The sequence below is a fragment of the Vulpes vulpes genome, chromosome 12 (assembly GCF_048418805.1).
Source record: "Vulpes vulpes isolate BD-2025 chromosome 12, VulVul3, whole genome shotgun sequence".
In the NCBI taxonomy this organism is placed as follows: Eukaryota; Metazoa; Chordata; class Mammalia; order Carnivora; family Canidae; genus Vulpes; species Vulpes vulpes.
Window position 1 is genome coordinate 16,374,890 of NC_132791.1, and position 14,635 is coordinate 16,389,524.

Sequence of the window (14,635 nt, forward strand, 5' to 3'; positions counted from 1 at the left end):
CCATGCCTTAGCAATCCTCGGTTGAACATACAGACCTCAGAACCTTATTTTAGTTAGCATCTCCGGGGGAGGGCCCAGGAACCTTTATTTAACAGGCCCTTCTGGGGAGTCTTAAGCCCATACTTCTCTGAGGCTGGGTACTTGGGGCTTACCTTGTAAGACACTATCAAAAAAGGCAGTCGCCTAAGAGACTATTGACTTAGAGGAGGGAATAGAGAAGGGTTTGCGGTAGAAGGGACCAGAACCAGGAGTGGAGAGGAGGAGTCAGGGCAATGCTTAGAAACCAGAGCCATGTGATGAAACATGAGATCTCATTATGAAACGCTTGGGCTGAGGGGAGTAGCAGCTGCGCCAAGCCTCTGTCCTGATCCCGTGACAGCAAGGCCAGCAGTCCCGGGACTGGGGACATAAAAGGAAGGAAGAGTCTACTTGGGAGAGTAGGCAAGTGGGTGCCTGGCTGGCTAGGCTGGGGTATTTGAGGGGTTCTGGAAGAGCAAGCAGCAGGGAAGCCTCTGATGCCTTCAGTTGGTGCAGACAGCTGCCCTCCTCCAGACTGCTCCCTGCAGCTGAATTCAGGGTGAGTGTGTGTGTGTGTGTGTGTGTGTGTGTGTGTGTGTGTGTGGCGGGGGGGGGGGGGGGGGAGTCGGGCTATCAGGGCCTGGCCTGGCGGAGAAGGTGTGCTGGGTCTTGTGGTGGGGCCCCTGGGAGGGAGGCCCTTTCATTCAACTGTGTGCCTTCCTCTCTTGGTGGCTAGTGCCACTTGCTGGGGGGACCGTCCTTGGCAACGCAGATCTGTGTCAGATGCACCCACCTACCAAGAGATCCTTTAGAGATGTTTTGAGGACAAAATGCATACTGCAAAGTGTGGTCCTACTAATGTGAACTTACCGAGAGAGTGTTTCTAGAAATCTTTCTCTGGGACTTCTAGTGTTGTGGGGGGAGGGGAAGGAAGTCCTTGTGAGGACGAAGGTAAAGCCCCTAAAGGGAATGGAATTTTGTTTCTTGACTAGTAAGTTTAGCCACTGAGGGTGACCTTTTGCTCCCTTTTATTCTTTGTTTCCTGCCCCCTGCTGTGTTAGTGTCCTGCTGGTTCCTGACCACCCTTTCTCCAGTAGGTCAAGGTCTCCAGGTGGTAGAGGCCTGATACCCTTCACGCTGGGAGTCCACAATTTTGGGAGTGGCTCCATATTATGGCTTTCAGCTTTCGGCCCCTAGGAGGTTGCTTCCTTACTGCCTGGGCCCTGTCTGCAAGACCACAAGGCTAATCCTGTGTGAGGCAGCTTGTTTCTTGGCCTCTGACTGCTTTGTGGTTTTGGTTTCGTGGTCACTCTGGGTGTGCAGTGTATGGCCTTCTGCCACAGAGACGTGAGGAGGCCTGGAGATTCTATTTCCATTGGATTTTTCAAGAGTCTCCCATTTTCAGAAGTAGCCTGTAGAAATTCAGTCGGGCTTCTTTCCTCTTCATACTCCTCTGAGAAATTTTATTTTTTCCTTTTTTTAACCTTTCCATCCATCTCTTACTCTTTCATTTAATTCCTCGAACAGTTATTGAGCGATCGCTATGTGCCAGGCACCTTTCTAGAAACTGAGGAATAGAGTGGTGAGCAACATGTAATTCTTGCCCTTGAGGAAAAATTAACACTCAGAAATAGATAGTGCTGTCCAATAGAATATTCTAGGATGCTGTAAATGTTCCCTATTTGCCTTGTCCAACGTAGTAGTCACTACTTATGTATGGCTATTGAGGAATTAAAACATGGTTACTGTGACTGAGGAATTAAAACTTTATTTATTTATTTAGATTTTTAAAATTTATTCATGAGAGTCAGAGAGAGAGAGAGAGAGAGAGACAGAGACAGAGACACAGGTAGAGGGAGAAGCAGGCTTCACGCAGGAAGCCTGATGTGGGACTCGATCCCAGAGTCCTGGGATTATGCCCTGAGCCAAAGGCAGATGCTCAACCACTGAGCCACCCAAGTGTCCCAACACTTTATTTATTTTTAATAAATCAAAATTTAGTTAGTTCTATGTGGCTAGAGGCTCCAGCATTGGATAGAGCAAAAAAGAGAGAGATAAAGAAGCAGATTTTTACAACATCATATGCCAAGCGTTATGATGAGACAGTTGGTTGGATTGGAACTAGGTTGGGGTTAATTGTAAAAGGCTTTGATTGAATCAGACTATAAAGGGGACCAAACACAAAGGGAAGCCCAAGACCAAGATGACAGATTCAGCTGGTAAAGAAATAATGAGCCCCTGTTAGATTCAGACTGTTTATTATTTGCATAGATAGTTATGACAAGAGAAGCCAAAGGTGCCAGCTGTCTGTGTCCTTGTCTTACACCCTGAAATAATGGCGCTGAAAGAAAAGGGCCCCCAGACTTCAACACAGTTGCGAGGTAGGTATCCTGTTGCGGAGGAGCCAACTCCAGACTGCAGTGAAATGGTCACAGAGTTTGCAGCCCTGCCCCAAATGCACGTGGGGGTGAGAGAGAGAGTCCCATGCCTCTCTGGAAAAAGGGAGGTGTATGGGAAAACTGTCTTACGGCAGCCTCCCGTAAGATAGAGACCATTAAGAGCTACAAACTTCCACTTACAAAATAAAGAAGTCATTGGGGTATAAAGTACAGCATAGGGAATATATAGCCAATAACATTGTAATAACTTTGTATGATGATGCATGGTAACAACCTTTCATGATGATTGTTCTGTAATGTATATTAGTTGTCAAATGTACACCTAAAACTAATATTATATGTCAATTGCATTTCAATTAAAAAAGAAGATAAGAGAGACAGGTGACAAAACAATCTTGTGAAACCTCCTCCACAGATTGCCTATCTTGTCATGTTCCTGAGATCACAAGGCATTCCATCTAGGTTTAGGTCCTGGTGGTTCGAGTTTTGCCTGTGGACACACTGGAAACCCTCCAGGGTGCTGTGATGAAACCAATCCCCTGTAAAGGGTCTTTTTTTTTTTTTAAGATTTTATTTATTTATTCATGAGAGACATGGAGAGAGGTAGAGACATAGGGAGAGGGAGAAGCAGACTCCCTGCAGGAAGCCCGATAAGGGCCTCGATCCCAGGACTCCAGGATCATGACCTGAGCCAAAGGCAGACACTCAACCACTGAGTCACCCAGGTGCCACCCCTGCAAAGGGTCTTAACACTTATGGCCAGAAGCTTTAGACTTCACCCTTTAGCCATTGGAAGTTTAAGAGATTAGACTGGGAGGTCTAATTTTTGTGTTGAGATCTGTCTGACAACATTGCCGAGATTAGACTGGGAGGCAAAAAAGACTGTTAACAGGGAGGAAGAATTAGGTAAATAGATGAGAGTTTCTGGGAATGAAGCGGAGAACACAATCAATAATCACTTACTGAATACCTGGTAGTCAACAGCTCCATGTGCAGTGAATGTAACAAAAACAGATCAGACAGGACCCTGCCCTCCAGAAATTTACAGATTAACAGGAGAGTGAAAACACAGCATAAATGGCTCTAGTATAAGGTTCAGTAACATATTAAGTACTCTGAGGCATGTTGGAGAGCCCAGAGGATAGGGAGTCGTCTTCAGCTGTGTGTCCCTGTATACAGTTGGTGCCTTATTGCTGATGATGACAATTCAGCATTGGACAGGATAAGCTTTAAGGCTTCTTACAACTTATTCTAGAAAATCTGGTACTGAGAGGCAATAAACCTTATTAACTAACAAAGGTATTAATCCCTATCACAATACATGGATTAGTTTGGATCGAGTTGAGAATAAGACAAAAGAAATGGAATACAGGCAAAGCAGGAAAGAGTCACAAACGTCAAGCATGGTGAGGGGTAAAGAGGAGAAAGTTTGAGGGCTTTGGATACTGGGGGCAGGGCTGACTTGCCATACACCACCGGAAATAGTATGGTAGTCCATCATTATGTGCATTATAATCACATGACACTTGACGTTCAAGAATGGTTTATTTTTTTCTCAATTAAGAACCCTAGTGGAAAGCCCTAATAACATTTCACAAAACCTCGGGGTTCCTCAGAATCCCAGTGAGAATCCCTGGTGTATAGGTACAAAGTCTTCTTTCATGTGTGTACGCATGCATACACGTGTGTACTATGTATGTGTGTATTTTAATTCTGGACTCTTCTTGTTTTTTGAATATATAAGGGAGTGATGACACATAGGTTTGGCAAGTCTGAGGCCTGTTAGATTCATAACCAACTTCTGGAAAGGCAGTCTGTCAAACTTTGCCTGGGATCCCTACAGAATCCTCACGAAGGTACACCCATCACAAGGTACAATGTGTGAAAGATGCTGACTTTATTTAGCCTATATTCCAAGGAGCAAGGACTAAGGGGTCACTGATCATCTGGTCCCTTCCTTGTCTTTGGTGGGGAAATCTGAGACAGCCTTCACAAGCACACACCGTTGACCTGTCAAGTGTCTTTCTCTCTCCTTCGTTTCATGGTTTCGTTTTTGTCAAATCCATATCATTATTATCATGGAAAAAGTTACCAGGTCCTCAAGGGAAAGGAAAAAGTGACCTTTCCTATAAGAAGCAGTCCTCTTGAGAGAACAATATGGAAATTTTTCAATTTTTTAATGAGTATGACGTATGGAAGAAAGGAGGTGGGGAGAGAGAAAAGGAAGGAAAGGAGGAGGGATGTAAGGAAGGAGGAAATACCCCACATTTTGCTCATTAATGGAACAAAGGACAAAATAGCTGATCCAATGTCTATTATAGTCTCTTTACCACAAACGACATTTTGACATTTATCACTCCATTAGAAAGGTATACAAGCAGAGACAAGATCATGGAGTTTCATTTTCCCTTTAAAATATGGGAACATGGGCAGCCCAGGTGGCTCAGTGGTTTAGCACCTGCCTTTGGTCCAGGGCCTGATCCAGAAGACCCGGATCGGGTCCTGGGTTGGGCTCCCTGCATGGAGCCTACTTCTCCCTCTGCCTGTGTCTCTGCCTCTCTCTCTCTCTGTCTCATGAATAAATAAATAAAATCTTTAAAAAAAAATGGGAACATGAGAAAGAGCTGGAAGTTGGTTTTATAATGGAAGGGAGGGATTAGAGACCAAAATAAAAAATAACACCATAGTATATTTATGTTTAGGTAACTCTACCCCAGGTAGGTATGGGGCTTGAAAAGCAGCGCTGATCCTTCCTGTAAATGCTTTTTTTGTGTATTATCTCCTTAGATCCTAACAAACACCCTGTGAAATAAGTCACATGGGTATTATCTCAACTGAGGAATTAAAGCTCAACTTACTCCAAACCATAAAAACTAAGGTTTACTACAGTGTTATAATTGATAAGACAGGAGGCTGTGGTATCAGCCTTACCCTGAATTTCCAGTTCTACTGTTAATTATTTATGAGGCTTTGAGCATGTCACTTAACCTGTTTTCTCATGCGTAAAATGAGAGTAATGAGTCTTCTTGCACGTCTTCTTTTCCCTCCTTCAAATGTTCTGTGTATTTTGCATGAAGTCTCTAGAAATAGAACCTGGATAGACTTAATGCAAGCCTTGTCTCGGTCTTTCTCCTGGGATTTCAGTCTCCAACTCAAAAGTCTCTTCTCACCCTATAGGGCAGGGAATACCACTCCATCCCTTTCCCAGTTGCCAATGGTCCAGCTGACAGCCACCCCAGCAAGTGCCCTTGCAGATGAACCAGTGCACATCCGAGTGACGGGCCTGCGCCCGTTGCAGATGGTGACCCTAATGGCGTCTCTGAAGGATGAGAAGGGGAATGTGTTCTGGTCCAGAGCCTTCTATAAGGCCAACGAGGTTGGTGAGCTGGACCTAATGCAGACTCCTGCATTCGGAGGTGACTACGTGGGGGTTCACCCGATGGGCCTCTTCTGGTCTCTGAGGCCCAAGAAGGCTTTCCAGAGGCTGCTGAAGAAGGATGTGATGAACAGCCCCTTTTGGATCACTCTGAACCTATATGACTCCGTTTGTTTTAAAGATGTCATCACAGATCAGGTCATGGCCAGCCAGGTGGTAGAGCGCTGGTTCTCAGGCCCTGGGTTACAACGGGTGCAGATCCGAGAAGGTCGGGTGCGAGGAGCCCTTTTTCTGCCTCCAGGTGAGACTAATCTTTGGTGATACAGAAAACTTTGTTGATGAGTATAAAAACTGAAACAAAGGGCATCAAATTATTGGAGAACTAGTGTTTCACACAATAGTTTAAAATCGTCATGCCATGGTGTGTGTGTGTGTGTGTGTGTGTGTGTGTGTGTGTGTGTGTGTAAAGGTGGAATTCATTTTGCTCACCTTGTACTTTCCCTCTTATCCACTTGAGCCTCTTCTCACTCTTTCTGATCCCATTCTCTTTTCTTTTTATTGCTTTCAGGGGAAGGTCCTTTCCCAGGAGTCATTGATTTGTTTGGGGGCAGAGGGGGTCTGGTTGAATTTCGGGCCAGTCTTTTGGCTGCACGTGGCTTTGCGGTGCTTGCGTTAGCATATTTTGCCTATGAAGATCTGCCCAGTGACCTGCTGGAGATTGACCTGGAATATTTTGAGGAAGCTGCCAACTTGCTACTAGCTCATCCCAAGGTATTTAAAATACTTTTCATTCTACTTTGCAACATTATAGCAAAACAAAACAAAACAAATCAGAAATGTCTGTTTTTGCCTCTTTTGCCAATCTGTTTAAACTTGGAGATAGCACAGTTTACCCTTAAAATGGGGACAATATCTACCTTGTAGGATGGATATTATCCTTGTAGAGCTTGATGATCAGCTTATTGGCACAAAAGACAATAAATGGTGAATGTATTATGGTTATTTTCTTTCTTTTTTTAAAAAAAATTTTATTCATTTATTCACGAGAGACACAGAGAGAGAGAGAGGGGCAGAGACACAGGCAGAGGGAGAAGCAGGCTCCATGCAGGGAGCATGACGTGAGACTCGATCCCTGGTCTCCAGGATCACGTCCTGGGCTGAAGGTGGCACTAAACTGCTGAGCCACCCGGGTTGCCCATATTATGGTTATTTTCATTGGAAAAAAAAAAGCCAAGGCTCCTCACATTTGAAGTCCTTGTGACTTGTCAGTGACTCTTCAATTTTTATCAGCCACTGATCTCATGAATCCTCTAGCTTAATGTGTTTTCAAACTTCAATGAGTTAAGTCACACGAAAGAGTCCTGAGACTAAGAACATGCAGAGTTCAGTTTTAGAGCTGGGCCACAGGATCAGAGCAGAATCATCAGCAGAATGGATGTGGCTGCACCATCTGATGAGCTAAACTAGCTCTTCAGTGAGCATCAGATCTAGGGACAGAACTAAACCCAAAGTGTCCAAGGCTCAAAGCTGGGAAGGGAATCTAGAAAGGAAGGATCATTTTAGAACTCTGTCAAGTATTGTTTGTACCATTGAAAATGTGGGCCATGGCCCAGAGGCCTTGGTATGACCAGAGAGCTGCTTGAATGCAGACTCTCAGACCACACCCTGGTCAGCATCTACATTTTAACAAGATTCCCCAGGTGATCTGGATGCACATTCAAAGTCTGAGAAGGACTGCTCATAATCCAGCTTTTTTTTTTCCCTAGGAATTAAATATCAGATGAATTATAATCTAGACCTCTTAAAGAGGTCTCAAAGTACTGATGTTTGTGTTAATGACGAAAAAATAAACAGGAATAAATATCACAGGGTCAGGTGTCTGGGTTGACATTCTGTGAAACTGAAACATAATAATTCTAGTTTTCCAGTCTGAAAATGTTTGAATATCAGTTATGTTTTATGGATCAACCTGTCATGGTAAAACAATCATACCAGCTAACATTTGTTAAATTGCTATTTGACTCTATGCTAAATACTCTAAAATCACTGTTATTGAGCACTCACAATTACTTGGTGATGTAAGTACTGTTGAAATCTCATTTTTCAGATGAGAACTCAGATTAAGTCATGTGACAGGGCAGCGGTTTAGCACCACCTTCAGTCCAGGGTGTGATCCTGGAGACCTGGAATTGAGTCCCACGTTGGACTCCCTGCATGGAGCCTGCTTCTCCCTCTGCCTGTGTCTCTGCCTCTCTCTCTCTCTCTCTCTGTGTCTCTCATGAATAAATAAAATCTTAAAAAAAAAAAAAAGAAAAAGTCATGTGACAAAACTACACTTACCTTCTGGCAATGCCTTTGCTCCAAACTGTTGGGTTATCCTGACTCTGTTATTCATATCATTCTCTGCCCAGAGAGCCTTGACTGTTCTCCAGGAGACATGAGGCCATGACTCCTCTTGGAGCACTATTAGTATCTTCATCTTTGGTGTTACCTCCCTTATCACCATCAAACACATGTGTGATTTTTCAAAGCATATTTGGCTTTAAAAAAAATTTTTTTTTTCTAAAGACTAGGTCTTTTTTTTTTTTTTTTTTAAGATTTTATTTATTTATCCACAAGAGACACAGAGAAAGAGAGAGGTAGAGACACAGGCAGAGGGAGAAGCAGGCTCCATGCAGGGAGCCCTACGTGGGACTCCATCCCGGGTCTCCAGGATCACACCCTGGGCCAAAGGCGGTGGTGCTAAACCGCTGAGCCACCCAGGCTACCCTGGGTTTTCTTTTCTTTTCTTTCTTTCTTTTTTTCTTCTTCTTTTTTTTTTTTTTAAATTTTTATTTATGATAGTCATACAGAGAGATAGAGAGGCAGAGACATAGGCAGAGGGAGAAGCAGGCTCCATGCCCTGGGAGCCTGATGTGGGATTCGATCCCGGATCTCCAGGATCGCGCCCTGGGCCAAAGGCAGGCGCCAAACCGCTGCGCCACCCAGGGATCCCTCTTTCTTCTTTTTTTTTTTTTAAAGGATTGTCTAGAAGGAATTAAATCTCAGATCAAATGTTTTCAATTAAAAAAAAAAAGTTTTTTTTTTTTTTTTTTCATTTCAAATGTCACTCTTTGACATTATCTGAAGAGGAAGAGCAATTGTCAAAATTCAGTTTAGATTCAGTGTCATCAGAAGAGGTTCAATTCCCATCTCGGCTCCTTGACATTGTTGTAGCCTTAAGCAAGACTTGTAAACTTCCTGAATCTCAGGGTTCTTATCGGTAGGACAAGCGGAGACAATTTATGTGTAAAGCACTTAGCTGAGGGCTCAGCCTACAGTAAACTGTCAATAAATCCACCTTGTCATCCTTGCCCGCCTGGTTTTCCCCCTCTCCTTTCCCTACATCCTCAACCAGTCCCAAAGTGTTTTAGGGTCTATTCCTGGAACTTTCTCAATAGGTCACACCTTCTTCATCCTCCCTGCCACTCTTTCAGTTTGCTCCTTCATAACTGCCCCCCTGTGGTAAGTAAGTCCACAGTATAGTATCCTATCCCCAGTGATAGTCTGCTCCCCTGTTCCCCGGTCCATTCCTGTCATGGTAGTTTCCAAATATGGAAGCACACTGCATTTCCTGGGGTGGAGGGGGGATATGCTCTAGTCTGAGATTCTTGGGCCCACTCAGAGCTATTGAAATAGAAACTAAAAAAAAATGGATCCCACAAAGCTCTAATTGAAAGAACTTTTTTTCCAGGTGATCTGATGATAGGTGCTGGTCTGTGAGTGTAAACAAAGTAAACATATCAGGTTGCTATGCATTTGCTGCTCTTGGTCCAAAATGCCCTTCCTTTCCCTACTCGTTTTCCAACCTTCTTTCTTCCCTTTGCTCCCTCAGCCTTTCACAGAGTTAAAGACCCCCTCTCTTATGACCTACTACTTTTCCTACTGAACTGGTCACTGGCATTCAATTGTTTATAGAATCCAGGTCTTTCAACTTTATACCCTCAAAGCTTTCACCATTAGCTCTTGGATTCACAGACATGCAAAACCTCAGTAGCTGTAAAATGCTATTTAAATATGAATAACACTTACATAATATTCTAAACAACCTGGAAAACTCTTTTCCTAACTAGAGAGAAGAATTTGATTCTTAAGTTTCCCTGCTTCTACTCAGGTGATGTTGAATGTTGTTGGTGCATTTAAACTCTTTTTGGTTTTATGGAGCTCTGCTTTTGATGAAGAACTTTTATTTTGATTGTTTCACTAGATCCTTATAACAATCCCGCAGGGTTGGTAATAATATCACCCTGGTAAGACAATAAGGCTTCCAGGAGGCAAATAGGTAATGTCTTCGGTCATAGAAGCTGATAAATCCAAGTGCTAGGACTCCCATCCCATATTTTCTGTTTCTATCACGCTAGCTTACTTGGCCTGTAGGGCAGCTGCTTCGAGAATGGCATGTGATGGGTTCCCTATATTTTGTGCTTCAGGTCCAAACGCCAGGAATCGGGGTGATCTCTGTGAGCAAAGGTGCAGAGATTGGGCTGGCCATGGCCTGTTTCCTGAAGCAAGTGGTAGCCACCATCTGGATCAATGGGACCAATGCCATTTTTGAATTTCCACTCAGGTACAAAGATATGGTAATAACACCCATCCCCACGTTTATAGAGCGCATACAGTTGGACATCTCAGGGGCTATGCGCCTCCGCCACTACAAGGGGGATCCCTGGGATGAACTGAATCAGCAGAGCGTGCTTCCTATTGAAAAGGCCCTGGGTTCGATCCTCTTCATTGTTGGAGAGAATGATGAATGCATGAACAGCAGGGCGTATGCCGAGCAGGCCTTGCACCAGCTGCAGAGCCATGGGAAAAACAACGGAAGGATGCTGTCATACCCTGGGGCGGGCCATCTCATAGAGCCGCCCTATTCACCCCTGTGTTACGCTTCCCCAAACAAGAACTTTTCTCAGCCTTTGCTCTGGGGAGGGGACCCTGCTGCCCATGCAGAAGCCCAGGAGCACTCCTGGGGAGAGATCCTGAAATTCTTCAGGCAGCACCTCACTCAAACCAGGAGCACACTCTGAACCAGGGCTAAGGGTGATGATGAAATGAGACAAAAAAATGAGAAGGCAGGGATATGATGGGAAGAGGGAGTTCTCCTGACTTCTGTAGATTTCATAGTTATCCTGGGTCAATTGGAAGGAAATTGGACAAAAAATCAAGGAACAAGGGCACAGGTGCACCTGAAGTATTTCTGACAAATTCGTATGTGATCTGAATTTTTAATAAACTGAATCTTCGTTTATATGCACCAGGGTACATTGCTATCTCAATATTGCAATACCCTTGCAAATTGAATAATCTTTTGTTTCCCAAGTAGGAATACCTTGGATCCAGGTATTGTCAATCTACATGAATTTCCTGGGACTTCCAAGTTACTTGTGGAAAAACATTTTCTGTTTAAAATTGAATTTCTGACATTTGAAATGAAAAGTTCTAATGCCACCATCAAATGTAATGCTTGTTATAGATTTCCAAAGCATACTTTATTTTTGTATAAAGCTCAGGATAGTGATGTTTCTTTTTACTCCAAAAATATATTTCTTTTTATAATTTTAATCAGGAATGGGATTGAATTTAATCACATGCCTTTGGAGCACTTATTGAAATTAGTTAATGAGATTAGTTAATATTTTTAAAACAATTACAGCAGTTAAGGTATGTAGCAATTACTCTATCAGAATTGGCTGCAATTATTTCCATAATGCTTTCCTTCTTCAGTCTATTAGTGTGGTGAATTACATTCATTAATGGACTTATGTTGCTTTTGCACCTAATTTTACCAGATTATTTTCTCATATTGACTAATTTGGGTTTGTAAAAAAATTTTTGGAGTCAATATGGTCATTCCTATTTTCTCAGCATTTTGCCCATATATTCTAGAACACATTTTTTTGCTAATAATTTTGCACATATCCCCTTTTATCTGCATGCTTTCCCTTTTTTCCTCTCAGTCTGACTTGACAAATATTTTTATATTTTATTAATATTTTCCAAGAACAGTTTTGATTTGTTTTTTGGTCTTTTCCTCCTGATTCCTTGATTTCTGTTGTTTTAAAATAAATTCATTCCTTCTGCTATATTTTTTGTTGTTGTTTATTTTTCTGGCAGCGTTCTCATTTTGTTGATTTCTAAATAGTTTTTGACTTACCTACCCCCCCCATCCCACCTCCACCTTAAACCCAAAAGTAACTTTACCAAAGTATCATACTGTATATACTATTTATTATAAGGGGGAAGGAGTGAGAAACTTTGCAGTGGAGGATCAGATTGTTACCACCTGAATCCACTGGTCAAACTTAGCATCTCTTAAAATGGTCATTTTTACATAATGTGCTTCATGATGTGGAGTGCCTGGCACTACTTGGATGACTTATAAAACACTATTAAACTTGAACCTAGTCAAACCTTTCTATCAAATTTATTGATACAGTGGCTAGAGACCAGTTAAAAAATCCTGCAAAGAGACAAATCCAGGTTGTGGGTCATTCTATGACCTGGTCTCATTTTAAGTTAACAATTCACCTGGTTTCTTCACAAGTTAGTTGCATGAAAAAATTTGGGATTTTTTTCTTTGTGGGATTCCCCCCCCCCCCCCCCCCCCGCCCTTTTTCTGCATTGGAATGAGCTGTGGGACAATCAAGCATTAAAAGAGGCTTAAGAAAAAAAGAAACTTAAGAGACTTATCAACCAAATGCTATTTGTGGGCAGGGTTTGAGTACAGTGACTGTAAAAAGACATTTTTGAGACAATTAAAAAAATCTGAATATGGACTGGATATTAAATGACACTATGAAATTGATATTATCTTGTTAGGCATCATAATGGTATTGCGGTTATATAAAGATCACTTTTAGATAAAGATGAATACTGACATATTTGCAGGTGAAGGGTTGCAATGTCTGGGAATTGTTTTAAATACAGAAATATGGCAAAATGTGAATAATTATTACTTCTAGATTATGGCTATATATTACTTATAGATTATGGAAAAAATATATATAATATTTTTTATGTGTGGATGCAATTTTTCATAATGAAAAGCTAAAAAAATAAAAGATACAATCAATATATTTACCTTTCTCCCTCCAAAGTCAAGAACTTTAGCATATCTAAATCTTTTTCTTCATAACAACCCCATTAATTTCAAATTATTGATTTGTTTTAAAATAAATACATATTTAACATAACTATGCTTTAATGTGTCTTTGCTCCTTATAGTTTCTTACAGGCTGTCTTCTAAATTCTTGATTTTATCTTCTGCTTGGCCATTTCTTAAAGTACAAACTCAAGTCATTATTTTAAAAGATTCCTATTCACCTGAATCTTGGCAAATTAAAAAAGTCTATATTTTGGTCCCTTTGCAATAAAGAATTTTATACTTGTAGAATTTGATGTTGATAGACTTTGATCTTTTTATTTTAGCATCTATTGTTTCCAGTGAGAAGTCTGATTCTTCTTACTTTGTGGAATTTTTTTCTCCTTTGGTTCATATTTTCCTATTTCTATTTTATTTTTATTTTACTCTGTATCTGAAAGCTTTTTACAGTTTTCTCTTTGTTCTTAATGTTCTGAAATTTCTTTAAGATATGAGTAAGTGTGAGTTTATCATTACTATGTTAATTAATTTTGTTTGGTACTGTATGGGCCATTCCAAACTCAAGACCTAGCTTTCTTCAGCTTTAGACATTTGCTTCTATTAATTTTATAATCACTTTAACCTTTCCATTTTTTCTACTCTCTCCTTCTGGAAGTTCAATTAAGAGAATTTTGGAGCTTCTGGATGTTTCTTCTATGAATATTAAATTTCTCTCATATTTTTTGTACCTCTTCCCCGCTGTCCCCAGCTCCCTGTTTTCTTGAATTTCAGTTAATTGTTTGACTCACTAATTTGTGCTTCAGCTCCGTGCAGCTTGCTATTTAGCTCATCTCTTGGGTATGATCATTATTTTTAATTTTCCCAATCTGCAATTGGGTTGTTTCCTTAAAGCCTGTTCTCATTTTTCCCTCTCAGCTTTATTGAGATATAATAGACAAATCACATTGTGTAAACTTTAAGGCATACAACTTGATGATTTGATATACATACATATTGTGAAATGATTTTCACGATTAGGTTAGTTAACACATCCATCACTTCACATAGTTATTGTGTGTGTGTGTGTGTGTGTGTGTGTGTGTGTGTGTGTGGTGAGAGCATTTAAGATCTACTCATTTAGCGAATTTCGGGTATACAATACAGTATTAGTTAACTATAATCCCCATGTTGTACATTATCCTGTTCTAATTTTATACATAGATCAGTGGGTCGTCTTTCTTATTCCTGCTTTCACCTGTGGCCTTCATGAACACACCCAAATTCTGTGCAGGATAATGTCATTGTGTTTAAAAAGCAGTATAAGCCATTGGGATTAAGAAAACCCACTTATCCCAGCACCACCTAGATATTATTTTTTAGGGATCTGATTTCAGCAAAATGAACCATACCTTCTTCATGGTTTTCTTTCTAGGCTTTCCTAGGAGCTCAGCTTCCAGCTCTATTCGGTTTTCCTGTTAGTTGGTTAGAAAAATCTGACTAAAAGTGGTTTACACAGTGGAATAATTATTGTCTCGTACGTAAATAAATCCAAAGGAAGGATGGCTTTGGTTTATTCACCAGTTAAGCAGTGTCATTACGAACCAAATTCCTTCTATCTTTCTGCTCTGCCATCCTTAACAGGTTAACTTCCTCTCAGGGTAGCCTGGCTATTGTTCTAAGATGTTGACCACAGGCCCTCATATCTCATGAAGATCTCATTTAGAT

The 14,635-nt window shown here is 41.3% G+C and overlaps 1 protein-coding gene across 3 annotated transcripts; it reads left to right on the plus strand.

The window, feature by feature from the left end:
• Positions 1-240: 240 nt before the first annotated feature.
• LOC112930863 (acyl-coenzyme A amino acid N-acyltransferase 2-like) lies at positions 241-11,912 on the plus strand. Of its 3 annotated transcripts, none has more exons than XM_072727842.1 (5): positions 241-577; positions 2,294-2,399; positions 5,595-6,094; positions 6,362-6,564; positions 10,263-11,912. In XM_072727842.1, exons 3-5 carry the CDS (start codon positions 5,632-5,634, stop codon positions 10,854-10,856), a joined length of 1,260 nt encoding a protein of 419 aa, XP_072583943.1. In that variant the 5' UTR covers positions 241-577; positions 2,294-2,399; positions 5,595-5,631; the 3' UTR covers positions 10,857-11,912. The 3 variants fall into 3 exon arrangements, with proteins under 3 accessions (XP_072583943.1, XP_025869097.2, XP_072583945.1); XM_072727844.1 differs by having other exon boundaries at positions 362-577; positions 2,290-2,399; XM_026013312.2 differs by lacking the exon at positions 2,294-2,399.
• The last annotated feature ends 2,723 nt before the right edge of the window (positions 11,913-14,635 follow it).

Bases quoted from the DNA above. Each gene is read 5' to 3' on its own strand.
- LOC112930863 (XM_026013312.2), top strand. From the start codon at position 516: ATGCCTTCAGTTGGTGCAGACAGCTGCCCTCCTCCAGACTGCTCCCTG. The intron at 578-5,594 runs GTGAGTGTGTGT...CTCACCCTATAG, and splicing joins TCCCTGCAGCTGAATTCAGG to GGCAGGGAATACCACTCCAT. The intron at 6,095-6,361 runs GTGAGACTAATC...TATTGCTTTCAG, and splicing joins AGCCCTTTTTCTGCCTCCAG to GGGAAGGTCCTTTCCCAGGA.